The sequence below is a fragment of the Brassica napus genome, chromosome C1, assembly GCF_020379485.1.
Source record: "Brassica napus cultivar Da-Ae chromosome C1, Da-Ae, whole genome shotgun sequence".
Lineage (NCBI taxonomy): Eukaryota > Viridiplantae > Streptophyta > Magnoliopsida > Brassicales > Brassicaceae > Brassica > Brassica napus.
The window spans coordinates 51,110,181-51,137,078 of record NC_063444.1 but is presented as its reverse complement, the minus strand read 5'-3'; the positions used below and the strand labels follow the sequence as shown (position 1 = coordinate 51,137,078).

At 35.5% G+C, this 26,898-nt stretch overlaps 7 protein-coding genes across 9 annotated transcripts; 2 read left to right on the top strand and 5 right to left on the bottom strand.

Moving 5' to 3' along the window:
• Nucleotides 1-1,932: 1,932 nt before the first annotated feature.
• LOC106433418 lies at nucleotides 1,933-2,581 on the bottom strand. The gene has a single exon (XM_013874244.3). The coding sequence runs from the start codon at nucleotides 2,484-2,486 to the stop codon at nucleotides 2,100-2,102; it is 387 nt and encodes a 128-aa protein (XP_013729698.2). The 5' UTR covers nucleotides 2,487-2,581; the 3' UTR covers nucleotides 1,933-2,099.
• A 149-nt stretch (nucleotides 2,582-2,730) lies between these two features.
• LOC125580835 lies at nucleotides 2,731-3,546 on the top strand. Its single transcript, XM_048746071.1, has one exon. It carries the CDS (start codon nucleotides 2,950-2,952, stop codon nucleotides 3,421-3,423), a length of 474 nt encoding a protein of 157 aa, XP_048602028.1. The 5' UTR covers nucleotides 2,731-2,949; the 3' UTR covers nucleotides 3,424-3,546.
• Nucleotides 3,547-3,650: 104 nt separating this feature from the next.
• On the bottom strand, nucleotides 3,651-6,091 carry LOC106433415 (probable WRKY transcription factor 72). Its single transcript, XM_013874241.3, has 4 exons — nucleotides 5,848-6,091; nucleotides 4,894-5,445; nucleotides 4,665-4,778; nucleotides 3,651-4,572 (listed from the first exon to the last, which is right to left on the bottom strand). The coding sequence occupies exons 1-4, from the start codon at nucleotides 5,935-5,937 to the stop codon at nucleotides 3,712-3,714; spliced, it is 1,617 nt and encodes a 538-aa protein (XP_013729695.2). The 5' UTR covers nucleotides 5,938-6,091; the 3' UTR covers nucleotides 3,651-3,711.
• A 3,077-nt stretch (nucleotides 6,092-9,168) lies between these two features.
• LOC125580832 (probable pectate lyase 7) lies at nucleotides 9,169-11,290 on the bottom strand. Its single transcript, XM_048746059.1, has 4 exons — nucleotides 10,912-11,290; nucleotides 10,032-10,782; nucleotides 9,666-9,911; nucleotides 9,169-9,581 (listed from the first exon to the last, which is right to left on the bottom strand). Exons 1-4 carry the CDS (start codon nucleotides 11,097-11,099, stop codon nucleotides 9,357-9,359), a joined length of 1,410 nt encoding a protein of 469 aa, XP_048602016.1. The 5' UTR covers nucleotides 11,100-11,290; the 3' UTR covers nucleotides 9,169-9,356.
• Nucleotides 11,291-12,643: 1,353 nt separating this feature from the next.
• LOC106433438 (mitochondrial outer membrane protein porin 1-like) lies at nucleotides 12,644-14,443 on the top strand. Its single transcript, XM_013874269.3, has 6 exons — nucleotides 12,644-12,890; nucleotides 13,105-13,172; nucleotides 13,271-13,381; nucleotides 13,482-13,568; nucleotides 13,653-13,861; nucleotides 13,936-14,443. Exons 1-6 carry the CDS (start codon nucleotides 12,842-12,844, stop codon nucleotides 14,240-14,242), a joined length of 831 nt encoding a protein of 276 aa, XP_013729723.2. The 5' UTR covers nucleotides 12,644-12,841; the 3' UTR covers nucleotides 14,243-14,443.
• Nucleotides 14,444-14,490: 47 nt separating this feature from the next.
• Nucleotides 14,491-17,011, bottom strand: LOC106433436 (serine/threonine-protein kinase PBL35-like). Its single transcript, XM_013874268.3, has 6 exons — nucleotides 16,576-17,011; nucleotides 15,947-16,284; nucleotides 15,730-15,865; nucleotides 15,512-15,648; nucleotides 15,305-15,428; nucleotides 14,491-15,172 (listed from the first exon to the last, which is right to left on the bottom strand). The coding sequence occupies exons 1-6, from the start codon at nucleotides 16,796-16,798 to the stop codon at nucleotides 14,667-14,669; spliced, it is 1,464 nt and encodes a 487-aa protein (XP_013729722.2). The 5' UTR covers nucleotides 16,799-17,011; the 3' UTR covers nucleotides 14,491-14,666.
• A 562-nt stretch (nucleotides 17,012-17,573) lies between these two features.
• Nucleotides 17,574-25,445, bottom strand: LOC106433432 (inositol hexakisphosphate and diphosphoinositol-pentakisphosphate kinase VIP1). Of its 3 annotated transcripts, none has more exons than XM_013874258.3 (31): nucleotides 25,295-25,445; nucleotides 24,997-25,152; nucleotides 24,734-24,793; nucleotides 24,420-24,466; nucleotides 24,217-24,300; nucleotides 24,036-24,099; nucleotides 23,776-23,929; nucleotides 23,571-23,641; nucleotides 23,344-23,448; nucleotides 22,968-23,060; nucleotides 22,705-22,779; nucleotides 22,537-22,622; nucleotides 22,246-22,452; nucleotides 22,053-22,152; nucleotides 21,896-21,966; nucleotides 21,586-21,667; nucleotides 21,217-21,375; nucleotides 21,043-21,085; nucleotides 20,850-20,932; nucleotides 20,631-20,693; nucleotides 20,473-20,547; nucleotides 20,096-20,224; nucleotides 19,594-19,829; nucleotides 19,467-19,511; nucleotides 19,295-19,361; nucleotides 19,139-19,210; nucleotides 18,729-19,027; nucleotides 18,570-18,627; nucleotides 18,287-18,454; nucleotides 18,110-18,184; nucleotides 17,574-18,016 (listed from the first exon to the last, which is right to left on the bottom strand). In XM_013874258.3, exons 2-31 carry the CDS (start codon nucleotides 25,105-25,107, stop codon nucleotides 17,750-17,752), a joined length of 3,249 nt encoding a protein of 1,082 aa, XP_013729712.2. In that variant the 5' UTR covers nucleotides 25,108-25,152; nucleotides 25,295-25,445; the 3' UTR covers nucleotides 17,574-17,749. The 3 variants fall into 3 exon arrangements, with proteins under 3 accessions (XP_013729712.2, XP_013729715.2, XP_048602015.1); XM_013874261.3 differs by having other exon boundaries at nucleotides 25,015-25,152; XM_048746058.1 differs by having other exon boundaries at nucleotides 25,015-25,112; nucleotides 25,295-25,313.
• Nucleotides 25,446-26,898: the final 1,453 nt, after the last annotated feature.

The window sequence follows — 26,898 nt, the reverse complement described above, 5'->3', positions numbered from 1 at the left end:
ATTGCAAAAATAACCTCTGCGTTGACCAGACGACTTCCAGGTAAGTCGTCTACAGCCAGACGACTGAAAGGTAAGTCGTCTACAGCGAGACGACTTCCCAAGTAAGTCGTCTGACGAACAGATCTGGAAAAAAACTCGATGTCATACCTTAAATTGGTGAGATAAGTTCCTTAGCATACATAAGGCTTCTCCAAGCACACAGAATCACAAACGAAAGTCACCCACCCATAATCGTTAGCTTCTATGACTTTATGAACCATAAAAATTTTAGAATCAAAATCTTGGGTTTTTTTAGCTCATTGTGGAGAGAAAGTGAGAGATATGTTGTGTTTAGTTCACAAGAATGGAAAAAGAAGAAGGGTAAATCGATTTTAGGAGCATTAAAAGCTTCAAATTGGTTGTTCATGGTGGTTGTGGTATTGATGACAATGGCAATCTTGTAATTACTTGAAGATGATGAGGGTGAGAGAGTAAAAATGTCATTTTCGAAAAAAAAAAAAAAATTGATGGCATTTTCGTAAATTATATGAACTTATGGGGTGAATAGGGCAAAACCAATTTTCAAAAAAAAAGGAGGTTAGTTTTGTGTTTGACTTTAAGTTGTAGGTCAATTTTGCAAAAATCCCTTAAATTTAACTATTTAATAATTTGTGATTGTCGAAAACATGATTATATGTTTACTTTAAGAGGTCTTGTTTAGTAATATATTCTTTTTAGTAAATCACACACATTTTTTCTCTCTTTTTTCCATTATTTGTATCTTATGTAAAGTTAAGCAATTCCACAAATTAACTTTTTCTAAAAAACATGTTTTAGCATAACACTCTATAAATTAAAATGATATTTAAGTGCTTTTTTCCTTCCAAGTATCGTCACTGAATACACATGGAGATGTAATGTCAAGCTTATGATCTTTGAATGTGAATATTTATTAGACTCGATCACTTCACAAGTAATAAGATCCTTCGAAATGTTATTTGTTACATTGTCTTATCACGTGATGAGTGATAAAATTATCTATATTGACTGATTCATTTTTCCACTTAAAGTCTTCGACATTAAATGTATATGACCTTAACAATGGTATTGTAACTGTTTGTAAAATTTAGAAATTTTCAAAGCTGTCCACTACCGTAAATATTTGTCAATGCTTTATAAGAATATGAAATCTCATTCACCATGTTAACTACAACTTAAAATTTGATAGTTAGAAAATAATAGTAATTTATATATTAATTCAATTTTTAAATGTTTAAGATAATTAAAATTTTCAAAATAATTACAAATACAAAGTGTTTGTTGTTAACTACAACAATTATAAACATATAATTAAACAATTTCATTTAATATTAGCAGTTTAATAAAATGGAGTGTTTAATTTATAGTTTATTGGTCCTTATATAATAATCCCATCAGCGATCAAATCAAATATATAAACACAAATATAAAAATTTCATCACTTATGAATTGCTAAACTTAGATTTTAATAAATTGTGATATCAAAAAATCTAACCATCTACTTTCTAAAATATTGTTTGCAGTGATTATTGAAATAAATGGATCCTTTCATCTAATTTTTTATCATGAGTATTTCTGAAGATATAAATCAGTATTTATAAAAATAAAATTTGAATAAATTACTGACTTTGCTTATGACAAGATGCAAAAATTAAAAAAACACACAATTATAGTTAGGTAGTAGAAATTAAAAAGAATTTAAAAAAACACAATTTTCACTGAATTTAACTTGCGAAAAATTGGTTGATTAAGTAGTAGAAGTTATTTTTGTAAATTGATGTGGTTCATCGATAATATTTTATAAATATATATATATATTATATATATCTCAAACTTTGTATCCACAAACTTGCGTAAGTTTTAACCTAAAAGAAAACTGACATAAGTATTGAAATTTCGCATAGAAACATATTCTGATATCATAAGTAGTAATATTTCATTTAATCATGTTAATTACATTATGATGCAACTAGTATACTATGGGGGAAATTATTATATCTCCTCTCACTTGTAAAGCTAAACTCAATGAACAAGTTCAAACCTTCTTTGAATAGTAATCAAACCCTAATTATTATCTTTTGTCATTCCCTCCCTCCGTTTAGCCCAAAATCCTTCAAGATCTTTTGGATTACGGATGCAGCTTTCTTTTTTTTCCCAAGTACCTCCTTGACTTTTACCAGCCTGCTGAATTTTTTGAGTTTCTTTCCGTAAGGCGCTTCATCCGTATCCTTTTTGTAATCATTTCCAAGTTGTTTCAGCTTCTGTTCAGATTTGCTCAACGTTGTCACCTCAGATTTCAAACCTTGAGTGCTCGTTTTCTTGGCCTTCAAGTCTTCCTCGATCATGGCCTCGGCATTGTGCAAGTCTTTTTCAAGTCCTTTATCGAAATTTCCAATGCGGTGAGCTTCATAAGCCTGGAGAGAGGAGAAAAGGACAACGACCAAAAGCAATAAGGAGATCTTTGCCATGACTATAGAGCTCAATTTTCCCTTAACAATCAGTTTGAAATCAGATTCCAAATAATTTGTTAAAGGAAAAGAGGCGAGAAGAGATGTGAGTTCTTGTCTTTGATTTTTAGGTTACTTTATACTATTATCCGTGACTAATAATAGTATGTACATATAACCTTAAACTGAAGGTCAACATATTGTATTCACCCGGAGACCCATCTTTATTTGGTTATCCACAAAATTCTCATATTTCTTTTTTACTTAAATCATTTAGTCAACTTTTTATATTTATAGCATTTACTAATAGAAGTATCGGACATCAAAATATCAAACATTACCTTCTACTTCTTTTTGATCAAACATTACCTTCTACTTTTAGACAACATTTTTCCGTGTAAAGGCAACCACCCACAGAAGTTTCAGTCCTCTCATATATATGACCAAATAAGATTTGCCTTAAACCAATTTGAAACAATACAATATGGCAAAGAAATCTATCATACTTATTGTGACCCTAGTCATCGCATTGGGATGCAACTTCGAAGAGGCTGCAGCGAGAGACGTAAAGCTAGTGAAACTCCGCGATGTAAACCCAGAAACATTGACAACATTAAAAGGAGAAGAAGAAAAAGAACTCATAAACGACAAACTTACAAAAGAGATTGAGAATGCAAAGAAATTGCTGGGAGAGTTGAAAACATTGAAGAAGGAATCAAAAGATGATATGAAAGAGGAGTTGAGCTCTTTAATGAAATCTGAATCGCTACTTAACGAAATGTCGGATACTCTGAGGAACGGAACGTGCAACGCAAACAAAGCTACCATATTTGTTGAGAAAGAATCATTTTTCTACAGAGCATGGAAGGAGAATGCATATCATTCTGTGGTTCCAGAGAAGGAGAAAGAGTTTATGTCTACGATTAAACGCATTATTAAGCTGTTGAAGAAAACTTAAAGTGTAAATTTATGATATTATCAATGGTTTGGTGCGTAACAATTTTTCCTAATTAGTAGTTTATTACACTGTTTTTTTTTTGTAAGCGTATCCAAGTTCTGTTTGGTCGGCAATACTGAAAGTAAGACGTTTAAAAAAAAAAAAAAGAAAAAAAAAGTAAGACGTTTTGGCGAACTAATTTTATCATCCGTTGTCGTCATGGTCAAACAAATGGGCCACACAAAATATATCATCAGAAAATAATTAACGCTTAAGACGTTTGCATTACACACTGAAAATACTATAAAGTTACAACCTCTTTTTTTCCTCGTTCGAAAAACTTGGCTTAGACGAAGAAGAAGAAGTCGTGAACAAAGTGAATGGAAGTTCTGACGACGGTAGGTTTAACGTTGATAACATTCCTGGATTCGCCATATTTGACATCAATAAGCTGCTGAAATACCCTTCACATCCTTTATTTTTGTTGTTAGAATCTGCAGCAGCCTGTTGTTTAGTAATCGACAAGCTATTTAAGGTACGAGCGGATTGCTGATCTCCATTCCCTGATCCGACCATAGTTGATATGGCTTGTGCTATCACTGAGTGGAAACTTGGGTCAGAAGTAAGAGCCTTCGTTAGGGTTTCGGTCAAAGAAGGGTTTTGCGGTAGGTTTTTTCCAATATTTAGAAATGATGGCCGTCCGGTGTGTACCTTATTATCTGTAACAGGACTGCAAGAAGCGTATCCACTACCCCATATCGTGGGAATGTTGATGGTTGAAGTTGAATCGGAGGAAGAAGAAGAAGCAGAGAAATTAAGGCTTGTGGAAGGGAACCTTTGGAGTGAAGAAAATGTGTTGAAGTTCAAAGAATATGGTGATGAAGATGGTTTTGGCATAGGAATAGTGAGATCTAGAGTGACTGTAGGGTGTAATGGCGAGAGAACGGTTGGTTTGTTTATGAGTCTTGAATTGTTGTCATAAAGTTTGAAGTTCATACCGTTCTTGATCATCTCGGTGTCTAACCCTGATGTGGAGGAACCAGAGAGGAGCATGGAGGCGGCAGCTGCGGTGGTGGAAGCCATGGCGGTGGCTGTGAGTGGAAGAGGGTGGTTGTGTGTTCCTTCATAAGTTGTGATTAGAATTGACATGTCATCCACGCATCTTTGGACCTTTTCAAGAATAAAAAATATTACAAGAAATTAGACACCGGAAATTATAATAGTATGTTTTATAGTATATGTCACTCGGTAGATATAGATACCTGTCTTCGAACAGGACAACCAGGTGCAACCGTGCAGCGGTAATATGCTCTTGGACAAGGGTTTCCTTTCGCAACCTTTTGTCCGTATTTTCTCCATTGACAGCCATCATTCATCTTATAACACAAACATACGATATTATTTCATCAATATATATAAGATGACAAATTTTTTGAAATGATCAGCATGATAGATTATATGAATATATATATATATATAGAAAAAACTCACCGTGAGAGTGTCACATCTTGCTCTAACACAAACTCTAGCTCTTTTGGCAAGATTTTGCTGACTATTATCATCAGCACCGCCACTAGGAGAACTTCTCTTCCCGGTGACTTTATTCATGGCTGGAGCTTCTTCTGATGAGCTATATTCTAGGCTTGAAATGGCACGATTTTCCTTTGCTAATCCAACGGCTGGTCCTAAAGTCAAACCCGCATTTGTCAATTCCTCTTCTTCCTTGGCTCCTAAGCATATTAATTTTGTCTTCTCTTCCTTATTGGCAATGCTATTAGATGGAGAATTTGAGCTTCTTTTCCCCAGAGAAAGCGAAACAAATTCACGTTCTTGATCAGAAGAACTTACAAACTCTGCGTTGAGATGATCATTCTTGTTATCCGGAACTGGTTTGGCTGAAGATTTTTGCTGAACTTTGTTCAAATATATGAGTCTAAGAGACTTGTAATCACTCTCAATATGTTCTAGCATTACTTTAAGTTTCTCATTCTCCTCCTTCATTTCACGCATCTCAACATTTGCAGATTCAAGTTCATGACTCACCTGAAATATCATCATACATGTTTTAATATTATTAATAAATCATTATCTTCTCTATATTAAAACAATATTTATTAAGAAAAATAATTTATTGTATTTTCTCTATATATTGAGCTATAATCATGGATGAATTCAGATATGCAAGCAATGAATAAATATGTATGACATTAAAGTAACGGACTAATATTTAACTTCATCGTGTAACAAAACTGAAACTAATTTAATCGATTTGGTAGAAACCTTTTCCGCACTTTCACGTCCATATATATATGATGAAATCTCCTAGATCAAAACACATGCTAATCATGTAAGCTGCAGTAAATCAGACGCACAAAATGATTATAAGGAGGTTTCCCACTTAAACTAACGTATATATAGATATAACATCTGAGGTTTCGTTATTACCTTTCTACTTTCTTGGATGCCTCCATCAGATCCTGCAACTTCATCTTTTACAATAGAATCTGAAGTAGGTAGTTTCTTAAGAACCTCCATTTAGAAATCAGAAATATAAGAAGATCTTCAATTCGTCCTCTTCTTCTTGTCTGAAAAAAATAAAAAATTCTTCTTCTTCTTTTGTTTGTTTGTTTGTCCTCTTTCTTCACAACCTCTTACTATATATATAGCCTTCAGAATAGATCGATGTGTACTTTCTTCGAGGAAGACTCATATCGTCAACACTTCAACTTGTTCATTTTATAATGATTTCAACCATGAGTTAAGGACGACCTTTTCGATCTCCGGATTTATATGCTTTCACATCCGAGTCATTTGTTTTAAAATATCCCTATTAATCTAACCAAAATATAAATCCTTGGCCTCGTTGATGATAATAATACAATACCTAGTCTACTATAATTATTTTTTCAATTGGAACATTCTCTCTCTCTAAATACATGCGTGTGCTCCCATGTATATGAATGGCCATATAGCCATTTAGCTTTACACATTAAGGGTGGATTTCATATTCTTTTGAAAGGGTAAATTTCATATGGATACGTGAGTTTGTTAGTGTTTCATTTTAGTTAGCTAGCATCTTATTTTGTTTCTTGTTTTGGTCTAAGTAAACTATCGTGTATCAACCGGGGCGTCTAGCTCTGGTGGTAAAGGGTTCACAGCTGTGAGTACCGCCACCTAGGTTCGATTCCCGGCCACTGCGAAATTTAACATTCGGGCCGCAGCGACACAGATTAGTCCCTTGGGCCTGGGAAGCCTTTGGGGAAACTGTGTATAATTCAAAAAAAAAACTATCGTGTATCTATGTGGTTTCTTTCTTTACCAAAAGGATATAACATATTGATAAGTTAACATATGGATATAGTCATCTTGTCTTTGATAACTAAAATTTGATAACATATTTAGTAGCTTCCCATAATCAAACACCAAACCCATTTAGGAATTAGAAGCAAAAAAAAAGTTTTAATTTTAATTTTCTCACAATGTCCAAGAAAACTCAACAATCGCTTAATAACATTTCATGGAAAAAAACTAATGATTTCGTGTGTAGTTTTATATTTTGCCACGTTATCGTATACTAGATTACAAGAAAATAAATAAACATATTAGTCTTATCTAGACTAGAAAAAGTCCTCGGTCATCGATACGAATTACTTTAGAATATCACAAAAATATTTACGCCTCTTATGATCACATAACCTCTCCTACAAAAGACAAAAATTATACGAATGGAAACAACCAGGCGAGGCGGAATTGCAGTGACATGCCATATAAAAATGGGAAAAAGGAAAACAAATGACAGCAAAAAAATCGGAATAGTCGATTCAACAAATAAAAAGAAAAAGAAAGAGAAAATTCAATGGTTCAATAATAGTAGTTGACTTTTGCTAGACAATGAGTGAATCAGTGAATGGAAGGGTCAACTAGCATGTCTTCACGAACTTTCAACATTTTTAGAAACATGTATTAGTAGGTATGTTCGTGTATTGTGTGATTAAACATGCATTATCAAATATGCAAATAATATTTATTTTTAATAAACTATAGCGATGAAGGTTTCGCAAGTCTGCCAGCCTTCATTGCGAAGTAGTATTCAATAAGTTATTGATCATCAACTTGCTAATAGATTTTCTACTGACCTATAAAGGTCAATGGTGTCGATTTAGACATTGACATTAAACAATGACATAAAGACTTTTTAAGCTTAAGGCCAGCTTGAGATTCTCTGTATATAATTATATTGGTTAATTAATGGTCAACACGCCTTATGAAAAATCAATATAAGTGTTTACTAGGTGTTTTCCTGCACAATATGCAGTGATAAATTTGTTAAAAGTTAAATTAATTTAAAATGAAATGTATTAATATTATATATTTTATTCTTTTTAACTAATATTAATATAAAGTTGATTATTTAATAATAAAATTAAAAAATAATAATTTTGTTTATTTTAAAGTACATTTAATAATATATATGTAAAATATTTAAAATTCGAATCTTAGATAATTTTTTATCTATTTATTTTGGTTAAATGTATTAAATCAACTTGTATAAAATTACTAAGAAATCATATAAAAATTGTATAGTTATTTAAAAATTATAACTAAACAATAATTATAAAATTTGTAGATATCTAAAAGAAACTAATGAAATTACGATTAACAATTTATTTATTTTTTAAAAAAGATGTAGAAAATTTTAAAAATATTAGTAATAAAAATTGTATAATTATAAAAATACAATTAAATAATATTTCAAAATTTATAATGCATATTTCAATATATTTATTTTAATGATGATTTATGAGTTATTATCATATTTTAAGAAGTTTACCAAAAATATAAATCAACATTAAATGTAATATATTAGTTATTGCTATATTCTATAAAGTTTACCAAAAATATATGTCAGTAATAAATGTGATTGTCCATGTCATATTAACTATAAGCCATGTCATCAATCTTTTTATTCATGTCATTATTTTTTTTGTAAAAATGATTGTAGAGATGACACGTAGCAAAATCACTTCTCAAATATAGTCCAAAGGACAGAAGACATGTACCATTATGTCAAAAATGAAGATAGGATGTTTTTTTGTGCTACCAGTTCATTAGAATAGGATGTATAACTTATGAAAAATCAATATAAGTGCTTGAATGTACGGAAGAGTTCAATGACATTAAAGTGTAAACAATACACAACAACTATATAAGTTATTTATTTGCTAAATGTTGGAATTACTGCGATTTCATGTACTGAAGCTAAACTATTCTTTTCGTCTTCTACAATTGGAAGAAATAAAGAATAATATGTTTGAGAACGATTTTTTTTAACACATGTTTGCGACAGATACTTATCAAAATTAATTAATACCAAAGAAATCATTTGTCAAATCTAATAAATTGTTAACATACTTAATATGTTCTATTTTTTTAATCACAAACCAAAAGAGCTGATGGAAACGGATTAATTCATATATTTTGTTAAATTTTTTGTATTAACAAGTGTAAGTTTTGGTGGATATGTATATAATATATTTGGAATGAAGGCCAAAATATTGGAAAATGACTATTCGGATAAGTAATCAACACATCGGTTAAATTGTTAACTAAGAACAATCGGTTCAGGAAATGGACATTAGTTTTTTTGATCCTTGAGTCATTGCTTAAGTCTTTGTTTTTAAATTAATCACCTTATCTGTTTTCCCATTGGTATTTTATATTTGTCCCCAAGATAAGATAGTGAAATTATGGCGAGCACAACCAAAAAAACACACACACAACAAATGTAATACAGAAACAGAATAGAGTTACAAAGTATCCAGCCGTTCGCATTCATTTTTTACACAAAAATCTTCATAAATTAGACTTATTTCAAATTTTTACCCCATGATTTTGCTTAAAAAGATTTTGGCCTAGATACAAGGAGAAAAAAAAATAGTAGTGAGCAATATTGTTTAGCATGGTTTTCCGACCCGGCAATCCAATGCTCCGGCGTATTTGGTAAGCTTTGAAACGGCAACACCGTGTTTGGGCTTTATCATCTGTTGTCTAGAGTGTGAACACATGAACTTTGGGTTTCCAGACTGTCTGAAATATGCATTGTTCATGAAAATGTCTTTCTCAGATCTCCAGTTCCAGTTTTTCCACTCCGATTCTGGAGCAGAATCCCTCTTTGTCACCTATACACGCACACATTTTTCTGTTAGCTCAAAAACTATATATACCTTAAACACATCAAGCCTTTGGGGTTTATATGTTTGTACTTCTCTGTAATGTTGTAGGTGAGGAGGAGCGATGAAACGGTTTCCGTGGCTGAGAATGGTAGGACTTTGGCTACCCCCGATAGCGTAAAGCTCCCAGTGAGTGTAGTCATTGTTGACAACATGGACGAAACCCCATCGAATCCTCGGCATCCTCTGCACAAGTCCTTTACCAAAGTGGTTGAAAGCCACGGTGACTTGCATTTTCTTGTCCGCGTGGTTGTCATTTTGTGCACCAAGCAACATCACCTAAACACACAAACAACATGTTCATTAATTACTTTTAAATTGTCTTTAAAACTCCATATATAACGATCAAATCAATTAGGAAAAATCTAGTAGAGATGTACGGATTTGATGAATACTCACATCGTTGTGGTGGGTAAAATGAGAGTTAGAGATAGTGATACCGGTGGAGCCCATTATAGCGTCGATGAGACCATCTTGGCATTTAGACATAGAAATGTGGTCAAGCCAAATGTTTGTTGCTCCAAAGATGGAGATACCATCTCCATCGGCCACTCCTCTGAACCCGAAGTGGTCATTTGAGTTTCTTATCATGCCACCTCTGCCCTGGACGATGTGATGGATGTGAAGCCCATGGATGATGATATTATGCACGTACTGCATCGTGATCCCAGCACCATATGCGATGTGCACGTTAGTGCCACGAGCATCGATCGTCTTGTGACTATTAATCATTAGCTCTTGGCACAACCTAATGCTCATATCGTGCTTGAAAATGATCCAGAGCGGTTCGTTCTGAATCACAGCGTGACGCAGTGTTCCGGGTCTAGGGTTCACCGTGTCATCATCTCTGTTGCTTGTGACCACGTAGATTCGACCACGTTTGCCTCCTGTGGTCTTGTAACCGAATCCACGGACACACTTGACGAGCTTCTTGCGACGCCTGGCCCAATCCGGCTGGCAACGCCAACATTTATCGATAGGGTTACTTGCAGTGCAAGGTCCCTTTAGCTTGCTCCATTTCCCTCTACCTTTACCTTTACCTCTACCTCTTAGACTCCTCCTTGTGCTGTTCGTCGCACTAGAAATCATCTCAATGTCGTCCTCTTCCTCCGAAGCGTTTTCCTCCATCTCTTCAACATCAGTAGAGTTGCTGAAGATCATATGCACAAAAACCAAAACCCATCATAAACCCTAAATCATTATTTTCGTTTATAAAAATAATCTAACGAAACATTGTCGTGAATTCATGTGATAAAGAAATAGATTAAGGGAGACTTACTCGTAATGACGCTCGTGGAAGTGGTCGACAATCTGATAAGGATCAGGATGGTAAGCCATAAGGGTACGTCTACGAGCTTCGTTGGCTTTTGTTACCCAATACTCATCCGTCTCCGCAACATTGGCTCGTAAGGTCGGAATCAAACTGGCAATACAAATCACACAAACTAAAAGCCTAGCCGTCTCCATTTTTTATTTGATTACCCCTTTTTCTAGAGAAAAAAACAATTTGTATTAATTCTTTTTTTCTTTCTCAAAGGGGTAATCTTTTTATATATTTTTTTAATATATATGGAGAACTGCTAAGCTTTAAACATGGAGTTAGGTCGTTTTTCTGTTTGGCCTAAAGTGAAACGTATTGCGAAGTTTGACAAACGTGAAGGTTGGTCTTTAAATAATTATAAATAGAAAAATTGACGAAGGAAGTTAACTTCTAAATTTAGAAAGTTTTTCCCGTTGTGTATGGAAAGCCACCACAATATACTGGTGGACAGGTTTCTCTGTTTCTCTTTCTTTAGTAATTTAACATTTTTCCTCTCCTTTGTACGTCTTCTATATTTGGATGCTTCTATGAAGAGAGAAGCGTTACTGTTTTATCAATATTTCCAACCAATTTTAGCAACAATAAGAATTTACTTTATAGGTTATAGTTGTCAGATGCATCCAAAAGTAGTAAAAATGTCAGAGTGCTTGTTAAGTCTAATTTTTTTTTTTTTTTTTTGTCGTCAACTTTACAGACTCATATAGACTCTGTAAACCAAGCCGGAAGATATTGATCCATGTGAACGACGAAAGACGGCTGAATCCTAACACTGCATGCTAGGCTATCCGCCTTTGTATTCTGCGTTCTTGGTACATGGACGATCTCTGATTGTAGGAAACTTGCTCTCAGACTTTTGATGTCTTCCAAATAACTTGCAAACGCTGGCCACTCTTCTGGTTCCGAAACCATCTTCACCAAATAACTAATTTATTTATCTGTATCAACCATACTAAAAAGTAAAAACTAATAACTATTTTTTTCCTAACAACATCGGTGTCTCGGTGGTACTTGATCAATAATAAATAATGACTTCAAACAATGCTCATATGTTCTTGTATTTTTTTGCTTTTGAAATTTGGCTGATGGTGAAATTTTCGAAAATTTTCTTATAGTTACATCCGTTTTTGAATTCTTCTAGGCGAAATTTTGTTTTTGTTTATAAATATAAATTTAGACATAATTGTTCATCCTAAAGTATGTTAAGGTGTATATGTTAAAAATTGTAAATAGCAATTTACTTAAAATCGCGAACTATTTATAATGGAACCCTGAATTTGAGTATTAAACAGAGATATCAGACAACTAATGGCGAAACAATTATTGAACTCCAAACAAAACCACATGGGTTTCAGACTAAATAATTCAATTAGTAAATAAACCGAATCATTTCCCATTCAGGACAGAAGAGAGTCAAAGGAATAAAGTAAGGTTAGTATAAAACCACGCCGGGCCTTATTCTCATATGTCCTATACCTCTTAAAAAATTTCTAATATACCCCTTTTCTAGTAAATAATTTATTTTCATTTATTTTTTATTACAAAATGTGGCTAAATACAAAACAGCTCTTAATAAGTTAAGGTATTTACCGGGTCAAACCCATTTGGGTCATCCGAAAGTAATCTAATATGTTCGAGTTCCTAGAAAAGGGGTATATTAGAAATTTTTGAAGAGGTTATAGGAGGACATTTTAGAATAAGTTCCAATAGAGAAGAGGAGAAGAAGTATAAAAAAAGGAATGAACGGCAGCAGATGAGGGAAGCAAGTATGGATCCAACGGCTGATAATAGCTAGGGCTTTCTTCTAATCTTTTATAGACGCCACAGTTTCTTCTTCTTCTTCTTCGTTCTCTGGAGCTAATATCATACTATCAAGGAGAAGCAAAAAGAAATGGGGAAAGGTCCAGGTCTCTACACGGACATCGGCAAAAAAGCCAGAGGTGAACCTTTTGCCTTCTTCTTTTTCTCCATTTTTGATTGCGAATGAATCTGTTTCTGCCAAATAGAAGATGTAAGTTAGGTTTCTGGATCGCTTGCTTAAGATTTAGTTTTCGGACCAATCTAGTTATGCGCATGTTGGTTTCAGTTTTTTACTTTTCGAGTTATTCACTGGAAATAATCAGAAGTTTATAAAAAATGCGTTGTCATGTGCAGACCTGCTGTACAAGGACCACAACAGTGACCAGAAATTGAGTATCACCACTTACTCTCCTGCGGGTGTTGTAAGTTTCTTTCTTGCACTTCATTCTTTGATATCTTTGTTTTCTTACTCTTTGTTTTATTGTTTAGTTTTCTTTTATTTACCTTTTACAATCTTTAGGCCATCACATCAACCGGAACAAAGAAAGGTGAATCGCTCTTGGGAGATGTAGTTTTTCAGCTCAAGCAAAAAAACATCACCACCGATTTCAAAGTTTCCACTGACAATACCGTATGCTTTATTATATTCTACCCAAATTACATTCTTTCCCTTTTACCTTATCTGATTATCTAAATCTATTCCCTTCTTTATTATTACTGGTTGGTTTCAGGTTTTGATCACTGCTACCGTTGATGAGGCTGCCCCTGGATTGAAGTCCATCTTCAGCTTCAAGGCCCCTGACCAAAACTCCGGCAAGGTAGGTCTTTCTTCTTCTCTTTTCAACCCCCATCCATCTGCATTTTGATACCTTTTATAATTCTTTGTTTCCTCTTTCATACAGATTGAGCTTCAGTATTTGCATGACTACGCTGGTATCAGCACCAGCATGGGATTGACTCAGAACCCAACTGTCAACTTCTCTGGTGTTGTTGGGAACAATTTGCTGGCTCTTGGTACTGACGTTTCCTTCGACACCAAATCTGGCAGTTTCACCAAGATCAATGCTGGCCTCAACTTCACCAAGGATGATTTGATTGCTTCCCTTACCCTGTAAGTCAATGAATGAATTCATGTGAGATATTTGTGGATTAAAGATGTGGTTCTTATCAGTCTTGTTTGTTCAGGAACGACAAAGGAGATTCTGTCAACGCCTCATACTACCACATTGTTAACCCGCTGTTCAACACCGCTGTTGGAGCTGAAGTGAACCACAAATTCGCTAGCAAGGTCAACACCATAACCGTGGGAACGCAGCACTCGATTGACCCCTTGACCATGGTGAAAGCACGTGTGAACAGTGCGGGGATAGCCAATGCACTCATTCAACACGAGTGGTCACCCAAGTCCTTCTTCACAGTCTCTGGAGAAGTTGACACTAAGGCCATCGACAAGAGTGCTAAGGTTGGATTGGCTCTCTCTCTCAAGCCTTGATAAATGACCCATCCCAAGTAGTAGTTTATTTCTACTCACTTCCCTCTTGCTTGGTTTTAATGGCGGGCTACTTGCTAATCTTTTTTCCCCCATTTTCTTGTTGGATTTGTAGAAGTGAATAATAATAATAAAGTTGACAAAAAAGATGGTTTGTCTTGGTGACATGATGAAACACTAAAAGATCTTTATGTTTCTTTGCTATGCACTGTGTTTCCTTCTACTCTAATGTTATATGAAATGAGGTGATATCACTTCTAACACAATAGTTAGTGATAATATTACCCTCACTAGGGCAACGGTTAAAGAGTACAATAGACAAAAGAAACACTAGGTTAACAATATCTGTTTTACATCGGTTGAATAGACGTTTCCATGCATTACAAGAGAGATCCTCCCCTTTAGGAAATGTGAGATAGCTTCAAAACTAAGTAGTTGCACCTTTGGGCTTGGGAGTGGGAACCTGATGACGATAAGGTGAAGAACCAGCTTGGCCATGAGGACTAGACTGTGTCCTAAACACAAGTTGCCCGTTTCTTGACCCGAACCCACGACCCGACCCAGACCCAGCTTTCAATCTCTCGGCTTGCATTGTCTGGAAGTAGTAAGAAGAGCTTGCCATGTCTTTCAGATGTGGGAGTGGTTTAAGGACCTCGACCACTTCACTCATTTTGGGTCTGATCTTGGAGTCACGGCTAAGGCATTGGGCTGCGAGCTGAGTTACTTTCTGAGCTCCTTTGATGGAGAAATGACCCTCCAGCCTCGGATCAAGTAGCCGGTAGAATCGTCTCCTGTCAAGGAGGTGCGGTCTCGCCCATTCCACGAGGTTGTGTTCCCCGTTTGGTCGGTTTTTGTCCATAGATCTTCTGCCAGTCAGCATTTCGAGTAGAACCACACCGAAACTATAAACATCGCTCTTTGATGTCAAGTGACCTATGGGCATAGTGAACAAAAGAGTCATATATCATATAAGAAAAGAGTCATATATCCTAAAAAATAAAGTACAGCTTCAATAAAATATCGGAGCTAACAGAGAGTGAATGAATAAAAAGAAAAGAGACATACCAGTCATAACATACTCAGGAGCGGCGTAACCATAAGTGCCCATGACTCGAGTAGAGACATGGGTTTTGCCTTCATCAGGGGCATCTTTGGCAAGCCCAAAATCTGATAGTTTGGCATTGTAGTCCTGAGAGTATTGGTAAAAAAGTTAAGAAGCAAGGCCTGGCTTATACTATATATGTCAAAGTAATTTAAAAAAAGAAAACATACTGAATCTAGTAAGATGTTTGAGGTTTTGAAATCCCGATATATAACGGGCTTCAGAGCTTCTTCGTGAAGGAAACTGAGACCGTTTGCAGCACCTAATGCAATCCTCATCCGAATTGACCATGGAAGAGGCAACGACCCTTCCAACACAAAGCAACGAGCTCAGTTTACAGCGCATGTACAAAAAGAAGGTTTGAGAATTGTTTTAAGTTTTAACTTACTTCTGAAGAGGTGATTCTCCAAACTCCCACGAGGCATAAACTCATAAACCAGCAGCCTTTGATCATCTTCGATACAGTAACCCACCAGTTTAACAAGATTCGGATGGAGAAGATTACCCAGATAGTTAATCTCAGCCTGCAAAAGACCACAAAACAGAAACCCTTCTAGTTATGTGTTTCAAGGGAAAAAGATACTTGGAGAAGCAAAGGATCTTACAAGCCACTCTTTATGACCCTGAAGGCCATCAGGATTCAAGGTTTTGACGGCCACAGTAAGTCCAGTGCCAGGCTTAACAGGAGCGGTGCCGTTCTCCTCGACCCATCCTTTAAAGACACAACCAAAGCCACCTTCCCCGAGAAGACTCTCCGGTCTGAAGTTTCTAGTTGCCAGCTTGAGATCAAGGAAAGAAAACTTCTTGAGGTGAGAATAGATCTTAAGTTCTTCACTTATCATTGGAGTGGACAGAGAGCTTTCTGCATTGCTGGTTGTTGTAGTAGAAGAAACAGGGCCAGCCGGTTGATCGTTAGATTTCAAAATTGGAGACTTACTTCCCACTGTTAAAAGCCAAAAAAAAAAAAAAACTCTTACATTACAAAACCATTCAAGGAGACAAAAGTCATAATCAGAAATGGTTTAGCAAACAATAAAAGAGGGATCTTTTTTTTTAATTAGGATTAGAATCAAAGTAGTTAAGCTCAAATGCATAGTCAAAGTTAAGTAAAGCAACCCACAAGAAGAAAAGCGTAGATGATGAGATTAATACAAGACTTATACAGTTATAGAAACCAAAATTAAGAAGATTGCATCCCAAAAGGAAAGTCCTTTCTTTGAACTCAATTGCATACCAGTGGTTGTGGAGAGGCTGAGAGAGCTGTGAACGTCTGATGTTGAAGCTACGCAACAAAGCATGACCCTTAATTTGACCCAGCAACCCCCATTTGCTTCTTCTTCTTGGCCATCACTGTTTCTGACATTGTTCTTCTTTTTCTTCTTCTTATTCCTCTTGTAAAGCTCATTGGATCTGTTGGATTGCCAATCCTCCATAACTTTGACGGAATCTAAACTCATTTTCCCAGTTGAGGAAAGAAGCGATTTTGGTGTAGAGAGAAGTAAGATTTAAAAAAAGCAGATAGAGAGAATTTTAGTCAAAAAAGGGAATTCATTGTCTATGAGAGAGAGAGAGAGAGAGAGAGTTTGTTTGCTTATAAACCTCTCAACTGTTACAAAACGCAGTTTTCCTATCATTTTCATCCTTATTTATTTATAGAGTCATCTATCTATTTTTTTTTCTATATTGAGGAACAAATATACTCACTCCTTTTATAATCAATTTTTATAAAACAAACAACAACAGATGGACTACTTTGTTTTGTCATCATTATTACTTTTTCTTTTTGTTCTTTTTCAGTTTGAAGAATTAGTCGTTTCATTTACAACTAATCTTCCAATCACTTAACTTCTTCAAATTTTGTTTGGTCAATCCAATTAATTTCTTGAGATTTTGCCTACAAATGTATAGAGAAATATATGTATGATTTAATTGCTACTCTGTGCTTTTTTTGGAAAAGAAACTCCTAATCATATTGCTTTTCATTTTCACTTTTTCGATATAAGTGAAGCTTACCCCAGTTAAAAAAGGAAAGTGTTAACATAACGTAAAATTAGTTTTACCTTGAAATGAAAAATCATTACACTTTCTTTATTCGGTGGTCGGCCAATAACATAAGTATTTTAATAGTATTGCTGTTGAAATCTAAGGCCGACAGACATAACCTCAAAAACAGAGAGACTCAGACACAGCTCCTAAACCACTAAAAAATAAGAAAGAACTAGTACCCGCGAGAAACATAACATTTTTGAATCATTGAATAGTAGTTTGGGGGGAGAAAAGCAAAACTGAAACATGTAGGGAAACAAAAAAAAAAGGAAAGAACAATGATTTTGAGCTGCACAAAGACAAAATCATATCAAATTTCAGAAAGAAAGATAAAAAGTAAAAATTTGGTACGCATATTCCCTTCAGCTTTTTCCGTTGGATGAAGAGTTTTTGTAGTTGTGGAAGAGGTTAACCAGACGCTCGAGTACCGCGGCACTTTTGGAGAAGTAACCGGAGAAACCAACCGGAGTCGAGGCCGGAGGGAAATCTTCAGGTGGCATAGCAAAAGGACGGACCATCTTCTCCATAGTCTCCAGCGTTAAACAAGAACCAACCTCTTGAAGCCTCTCTGGTCCCATTATCGGAAGCGTGTGTTCCCTTAGCAATGACTCTGCCTCGTCGTCATTATTCTGTCCTCACACATATTAAATTATATTTTCAAATTTTAAGTTTTAATTTGTTCCTTTAGACGTTGAACAAAAATAATAATGGCTCTTCTTTACCTCCAAGGGAGACAAATCAGCTCCACGGCTGAATGTAAGTTCAATCCGGAATCTCTTGGGGTCTTCAAGTGATACCTGAGACCAATTTTTTTCTTTTTATTATTATGGAGACAATATAATATTAGATGTTGAAGCATATGATATATGATGCGAGAGTGGAAGGAATGTAATGTGAACCTCGGTGTTTTCAAAGAGCCTTAGGACAATGTAGCTCATGTAATCGAGTTCCTTTGTTTTGCAAAGACGTTCCAATGCGTTTTGGCAGATGAGACTTTCCTCTCCTTGAAGTGATTCGTCCAGGTTACAGTATCTAAGTACGTTCATCAGCGAATGAATATGTGATTCCTGTTACATCAACATCATGCCACGCAAAAAAAAACATATCAGTTTCACTCTAAGAGTGTCAATCACATACACACGTGAACACCATAACAAGCAATAGAGAAAAGAGGAAACTTACAGATGTGAAATAAAGTCGAGTCCTCACATGACGTTCAGGTGTCTTAACATTGGCATACCTACAAGGGAAATGAAAAGTAATTAGTAGACAACACTTAAATAATATGCAGAAACCAAGAAAAAAAAGAAGAAAATAATTTATAGAAGCAGAGGCTATTACTTTGGATCCAATCGGTATTTGGTTTCTTTATCATCATCTTCGTCTTTATCACCTGTGCCAGGTCGTCTCAAATCATCGCTGCTATTAATAAAAAGCTTTGGCTGACTATTTCTATCTTCCTTTTTCGAAGCAGATAATGACAAGGCGGCTTGTTCTTGGCTTTCTTTCAGTTCAGCAACACTCATTGCTTCTTCTCGAGTGACTTGCTCTTGGCTTTCTTTCAATTCAGCAACACTCAATGCTTCCTCTCGAGTGTTCCTCAAGTCTATCAAGATCTTCCCCATCAAACGCCGAGCAATCTTTTTGTTTAACGGGGAAAAAAGAAGAAGAATAAGATATGATAAGATGTGAGATCCTTTGGAGCAATCTGGATAATCAGAAAATAATTACTTGTAGCTAGAAAATGTCACCTTTGAACCAATTTTAAGCTTTTGTTGCGGATTGATTCCATACTCATTTGGGATTACACCATCTGCAAGCAACTGCGACCACATAACAAGTAACTTAGTCATAAGCGAATATAATCAACAATGCATGCATAATAGAGAACTACAGTTAGTATGTACCTGTGCAACTTTGAAGAGTTCATCTAATCCTTTTAGATCTAGATGGGAATTATGCAAAAGGTCGTACCTGGTGAAGATAAGAGACATTACAGCATATTCAGAAACGAATAACTAAAGCTAGGTGTAAATCTAGAGATACACCAAAGACATGATCTAATATGTATTAACTTACTTGCATGAATCATAGACATCCGGAATCTGCGTGATGTCGAATCGGCTGCAAGTTAAAACTCAACTATTAGTGCTATTCTCAGTCACAAGCCTCTAACGAAAATAAAGTTTGAGAAGCTTTAGTTTACTCTTTTCTTTCGTTGTAGAGATCCCTTGCAAGTTTAATCCACCGAGCAAACATCAGAAGGAAACCTTCACTACCACATGGTAATCCAGAAGCAATCCGATCACTATCAATGTTAGTCTTGCCCAGGGCTTTTGCTTGATCATATGGAGGAATTATATCATATGGCTCTGTGAGGTTCTCGTCCTCATCCATTGCAAGTTGTCTTACTTGGTCAGTCACATTCTTAGTTAATTTCACCTGATTATTTAAAAAGTAATTCAACAGTTAAAGAATTGTTTTTTTTAGAAATAACTTTATGGACTCTAATACACCACTTTTTATGAAGGATTAAAAATGGAAGTAAAAAACAACCACAAAAATGAGAGAAATGCCACAGAGGTTACGAATGTGCTCAGAGTCAGTGCAGTATGAAGTATTAAGTTGTTTGCAAACAAAACTAAAAACGTTTGGTGATCTGTTTCACATTAGTAATGAACTAATAGTAGATGGAAAAGTGTGAGTACCAATTCACGGAGGACTTCATGGGCATTGGGAGGAAGTCCAGCTCCATCGGTCATCCAAGGGAATTCTTCAGAAGAACCATGCTCATGTATCATCTTTGTGCCAGATGTTACAATCTCATTCAATCTAGCCTGCAGTCCAAGTAGTGACATCAAAATTGTTAACATAATTCAAGTGGACAAAATGAAATTAACCGAAACCATATCTACAAAAACCATTTGAGATGGTTTTGAGAGGCTTCTATTAGACCACTTTAAGAAAAATACTAAGATCTTTCAGAAACAGTTTTGATCTAACTGACAACTACCGATGGTTCAGACGAGTTGCCACCACGTGATTTATACACAATAAAGATGACTCATCAAAGAGAAGGGCAAACCTTGGCCGCTTCCATTTCAATGCTGGCATTATCAAGACCGTCCAGCATGGAAGAGTCCTTGCTAACCAAAGAAACCTAGAGAAAATAGATAATAAATTAGTGAACACATGATGACATTTCAAATCACAAGAAGATCTCAGTAAGATAAAAGTGAAAACCAGAATTGGCGTCAGCTGTCCTTCTAAGTCAAGCAGGCCTTTAGCAAAAGCAGCTGCAGACATCTGTCGACAGTGAAAATCAGTTAGTAATATTCGATCAGACTTGATCTTCTGTCACGTATTTTGGTGCAAACTCAGAAGAGTAGTGAGGCGTCAAGTATATCTTTAAAAGCTCAATGGCATACGCTCATCTTCACTACTAATAGTGTAAAGTTGTACCTGAACACGTCCCTCGTCAGAGCTATAAATTTTAAGGTCATGACGGTATGTACTATGGAGACGAAGCAAACCAGTCCCTTCACCTGCAAGCATATTATGCCATTTGATCATGAAATATGTGACAGAAACTGCTTCAGAAACTTTTGTGCGACAGGTTAAAAGTATCAGATAAAAACAGATCAGACGCCCGTACCTGGATACATATTGTTTCGAAAGAATCTACCAAGTTCTTCCGCCTGCAGATGAAGCACACATCAGTAAACTTAGACAAGTTTACACGATAGATAAGCTACCAAAATAGATTTCATGTTTAAATAATTGTTCGATGCAATACATTTAACAATGACTAAATGGTAGTATAGTATACCTGCTTTCTACCAGCGTGTGTTAGAACACCCCCATATTTCAGTACCATAAGAGCCTCTACTGGTCTTTCTTCTTCGCCTTCACCGTTGTTTTTTGGTATTTTAACCCACTTCAGCGGCTTTAGTTGAACCTTCCTGTATATGCCAGAGAAATGTCCACCCTGCATATCAAAGTTCTATTAATATGAGAGAGAGCTCATGGAGGAAAAATCAACCACGAACATATGATAGTAACTGTTGTCTGGCCGTGAATTTAAACCCCTAACTGATACAATGTAATTATTTCCAAGGACTATTCGCCACCATACAAAACTGTACGTTTCAAATAACGAGGACAATAAATTGGAACGTATATATGTATCAAGACACACCTCTTCAAGAACTGCTTTAACTTGTCGAAGTTTCTCCGCATGTTCAAGGTCTTCTGCATCACTATCACTTTCACGACCTGGTCTAAAGATTAAAAAAAAAAGAAGACCATAAGGTCATTACGAGAATTCAACTATCAGCACGGGGTGCTGAGCAGAAATGCTATATCTACAGCGAAAGTATCTCAATGGAAAATGCTTCGCAGAAGAATCATGAGTGTTTTAACAATAACATAATCTCTTTCAATAAAATTGTGCAGCCACTTGGAAAGCTATTGTGACAAGACCCAAAGAGTTGAGTTGGGGGTTATACCTTGTACGGGGAACTAACATTCTTGTGGCATCTAATAGGTCTTGCAACTGGACCGCAGTTTTAAGTTTGGTCTGTAAAATTAGAGAATAAATTTACACAGTTGAAGCAACTAACCAAGGCAGGAATAAGTTGATGATAGAAAAGTCAAGCCTCTCACCTCAGCTCTTGGCTTCCCACCATTGTACTTCAACATCAGGTTTAACAGTTTTTCCTCTGTAACTTTTAGTTTCACCTTCTGTTTGGGAGTTCGATCGCCACTGTCAAGTAAAAAAAAGGTTAAAAACACTCAGATCTTGGCTAAACACAGAGAGAGGTATAGAAGGGAATGGTGATCATAAGCTAAAACATACTGTCGAATAACAGCGATAACACAGCGTAGCTCTTCTGATTGCCCAAAAGTGCCTATGATGCCACTGCCTTGGCGGGTTAGTCCTTCATTAGGTTGTACAGGTTCATTGACCTTCCATGGCAAAGTGGGAGGAAGAGTCGAGGAAAGATGTGGAGCTTTTGCATCCAAACACATTTTTCTTAGTACACAAGCAGCATCGTCGTAATACCTTAATAGTACAAAAGGTTTGAGTATACTCTAAAGTTGTAAAGCATTTTTATAAAGTTAAATGAAGTGCAGAGTGCTAGCTTACTTGTAAGAATTCTTCACAAAACTCCATCCATTTACATCACAAACATATGAACATCCCTCAGATCGTAGAAGATCAAACCCACATACCTGAAATTTGAGAAATGTTGAAAAAACTAACACGTAATTGTATTAAATCCAAAGAATCATGAGGATTGGTTTCATAGCATACCGCTTGACGAAATGCAAGGCAAACTTCTCTAGCCATCTGTTTCTCGGTAGGTGTAAGCAACACTGGATACCTCACCTGTTCAATAAAATATCCAAAAAAAAAAAAACTGATCAAAGTCTAAACACATCAACGTGTTACACTTTCATGAAAGACTTAGGCAATTCATGCTTTGATACTCTATTCAAACTATATCTCTTTCGTCAAAAGATAGTGAGATAATTTCCGGTTTCATTTTTTAAGGTAATAATTGGTAGAGGACGTACTTCCTTGCCATCAGTATTCCTCATAACAACACCATCAACAACAGGTGACTTTCTTGCTTCAGCATGTGCGTATTCAGGACCCACTGTGTACACCTGTATTTACCAAGCAGATTTGTCAATTTTATAACTCGTGAAAGCCAAGATTTACGAAAAATGTTCTCCACACAAAAACAACCAGCAATGGGAGCTACAACAGCTGTTGATAAGTCATGCCTTATATATACAAACATAGAAAACATAGGTCACTAACATGACAACATTTTACATTTAGGACACTTGATACCAGCAACAGAACAATAACAGCGTAATATTCGAAGCAAGGTTAGGTGGTGCGAAAGATGGGAATGAAGAAACATGTAAAGGAAAACAATCAGACCTTGACATCAGTTCCTCCGGTAGCCATAAACTCCTCATATATATAGGAACCCTCTCGCCTAACTCTTCTGACGTCAGGATGAAACTCACTTGATCGGTTCCCAATCTAAAGTAAAATGGAGACAAACAAAATACATTAGATGGGAAAAGAGTCAACCAGAGGAATCTGCCACAAACTATTACGAAAATATTATAGTATAAACAGTTCAATCCAGACTGCAGAAATACCTTGCGAAACAATTCCTTCATGCCTCCACCTGCGGAGCTAGGATAGTATATCATGATACTATGGTCATCCCCTACAAACGCACAGAGAATTTTTGTAAATAGAACAAGGAGAATACCAAGAATCATATAACAACTTGTCATGGATAAATAGATAATAAGGTGCATGAGAAAGTGAGCAAGAGGCAAAAAAAAAAGAGAAGCTCACCATTGACAGGCTTTTCCACAAAAGGCTTCCAGAAGCGTTCGCCATTAACCTCAACAAAATCTTCTTCCTCGACAAAATAATCGAGGTCTTGATTTGGTACCGTTCTGTTAACACAAGCATACCTAGGAACCGGGATGCCATACATCTCAAGATGCTGTAGATGCACAGAAAAGTTATATCCGTTAGTACAAGGAAAAAAGTATGTAACATCTAAAGTGCACGGAACCAATTCTTTCTTGCAGTCTAACATGCATACATACCTCATACACCTTGCGGCGATCATGAAGAAGATACTGAGGATCTAGTTCATTCACTAAAAACGGCCTGAATAAGAGAAGTCAGAAAAGTCAACTCATGAGTTGACGCTGGACTTTTCAGGAAGGAAACGTTAACGTAAGCTAGGCCTTTTACTGAACCAAGAGCAAAAGAAAAGAAACTCACTTTCTTAAAGCAGCATATGCCTGAGCCTTTTCAAGAGGATATCCAGAGGAATGAAAAGCAATCAAGCAATCACAAATGGGCCAACTGAAACAGGAAATGCTTAGGTCAAGGGTTTGATTCCAGTATATACCACCACCTTGTGGACTAATAATGAAACAAGAAATCAAGATGATACAAAAATAGGAAAAAAGCGAAAAGCAAACCTTTCAATTGGATCTTCAAGTATGACTTTATCCCCAAAATGTAAGATCTGCGTATAAAGTTGTACATCACATGACAAATATAAAAAAAAATACAGGAGGGAATCTAGAAAGACAAGCGTCAACAGCAACTTTTGTTTTGGCAAAATAAGGCCAGCAACTTGTAAAATGATAAAAGCATCATCTTCCACTAACATATGGCCAAGGATACACAAAGTACAAGTAATTTAAAACAAAAAGAAACCTCTCTCCAGATTAAATACCAAACTACTTATAAGAGTATAGTGTATAGACCAGAAAGCAGTGAGTAAGCTAACCTCAAATTCACCAAAGGACTCCAGTCTGTCAAGAATTTGACCCATGGGAGCTGAGAAGACCTATAAACCCCACAAGGAACAATATATGAGTGATGGAGAAGAACAGATGGTGAAAATAAACTGGATCCGTATCAGAGTTAAAGAGGGCTTTTAAAAAAAAAAGCATCTGAATCTGTTGGTCAGGAGAAGTAAACGTGAAATACATATACGAGCAGCAGCAGCAACAGCAACAACAACAAACAAATAAAAAAGGAAAAGAGAACCTCGGAGCCGCACTTCACCTTCTTTTCCATGACGCACACTCCTATCTTTATCTTCCCACCACCACCAACGCTTCCTCCTCCTCCTCCTCCTCCTCCTTCTTCCCCCTCCATTCTCTACCTTTTGCTCCTTTTTCCTCTTTCTGTTATATCCTCTCACTAAAGTCGCAGATTCACAAATCAAACAAAAATCTCACTAAATCTCTTCAGTTTTAAAAACGAAGATTTGCTAATCAGCTCTCTGCAAAGGGAAAAGAACAAGCAAACGAAAACAGTTGAAGAAGGAGAGAGAGAAACTTACCAGAGCGAAAAAATGAATGATGATCACAAGGCAGAGAGCAGTAGGCGATAGATAATACTACTTCCTACTGATTTGGGAAATAAATAAAAATAAAATATCTTTCTTTAGCGGAGCGGTGAGGAAGCACGAGGACAGAGCGAAGGGCCAGTCATCTCGTCACTGGCCCGTTTGCGTTAAATTATTTTATTTTTATTTTATTTATTTATAAGAATAAAATCAAACATGCTCTCCTTTTTCAAAAATTTCTAGTCAGCATCTCTTGGACCCACTGCTTGACGTTAATATTATGGACTTACTATAGTGCTTGAGCTTATAATAATAATACTGGTTGTAATGATGATTTTGTTAATATGTGATTGCTACCAAACTTAAAGTATCAAAATGATGGTCCATTGTGTTACTCATCAATGTTACATATGTCATTATCATGTTCTCCCTCTTATATATCTTGCTCTTATGAAAGGATAAGATCTAGGATTCGAGAATATGCACTAAGATACAGCCAAATGTAGTTTAGCTTTTTGGTTGCTTTCCAACTTTTCCTTATTCCATAAAGTATTGCAGACGGTTCAAAAGGTTCCAACCAAAAGACAATCTCTGTCATATCAGGCTCTTTTTCTACTACCAACTGATTCGTTACGTTACGTACGTGTATCACTATTAGTTATACTAGAGCCTTTTCCCGGGCTACGCCCGGGGTTTATTTTCCTAAAATTTTAATTTATTTTAAAATATTATTTATATTTAAATATGTAATTTATATTGGAAATTTTGACAAATATAAATTATTAAAATGAAGTTTCACATCTTAGAATGTAAAACTTAAATAATGATAAAACACATATTATATTATTTAAATTAGTATTACAGTAAAAGTAAAATTAGTTAAAATTTCAATAATTTAAAAGTTTGATTTCTTAATTATTTTGTTCATTCTATCTGATTCGTATTGTATAATTAGTGACGAAAAGTTTAAGTTCTTCCCAATAAAATCAATCTCTCTAGAAATACACATGAAAGATAATATTGTTGGATCTAATAATTTTATCAGCTTGATAAAAGGTAAACAGTTGATTTATTAAATATTTTCAGAAATTTCATAAATGTTGTTAGGGGTAATTGGTAAGTGCTCTGGGTATTTTCTACTGTTCTTTTTATTTTTACAACATTTTAATTTATCAATTATTTTTTTTAAGAAAATAATTTAAAAACTATAGCCCAAAGCTAAATTAGTAAATATATTGGTTTTGGAAATCATTTTAAAAAGATATATACATTCAGTATTGGAAAGTAATTAATATAAATTTACGTCAATCTAATCTAAAGTCACAGAAAACCATGGATAATGTATATTCGAAAAGCTGGCAAAAGTAGATTCTGGAAAACCATGGATAATGTATATTTCTGAGAAAATATCAGAGTGAATTTGATCAAGCAGATTCGAAACAGATGCTAAGAAAGTAGATTTATAAGGGAAAAAATAGTGAGGAAGATGAAAAGAGTCCATTGAATGGGTTCAATTAAGAATTGATGAGTGTAGATAGTGGTGAAGTTATTGTTTGAAACGCATCTGGAGAGAATAGCAATGGAAGATATCGAAGCTA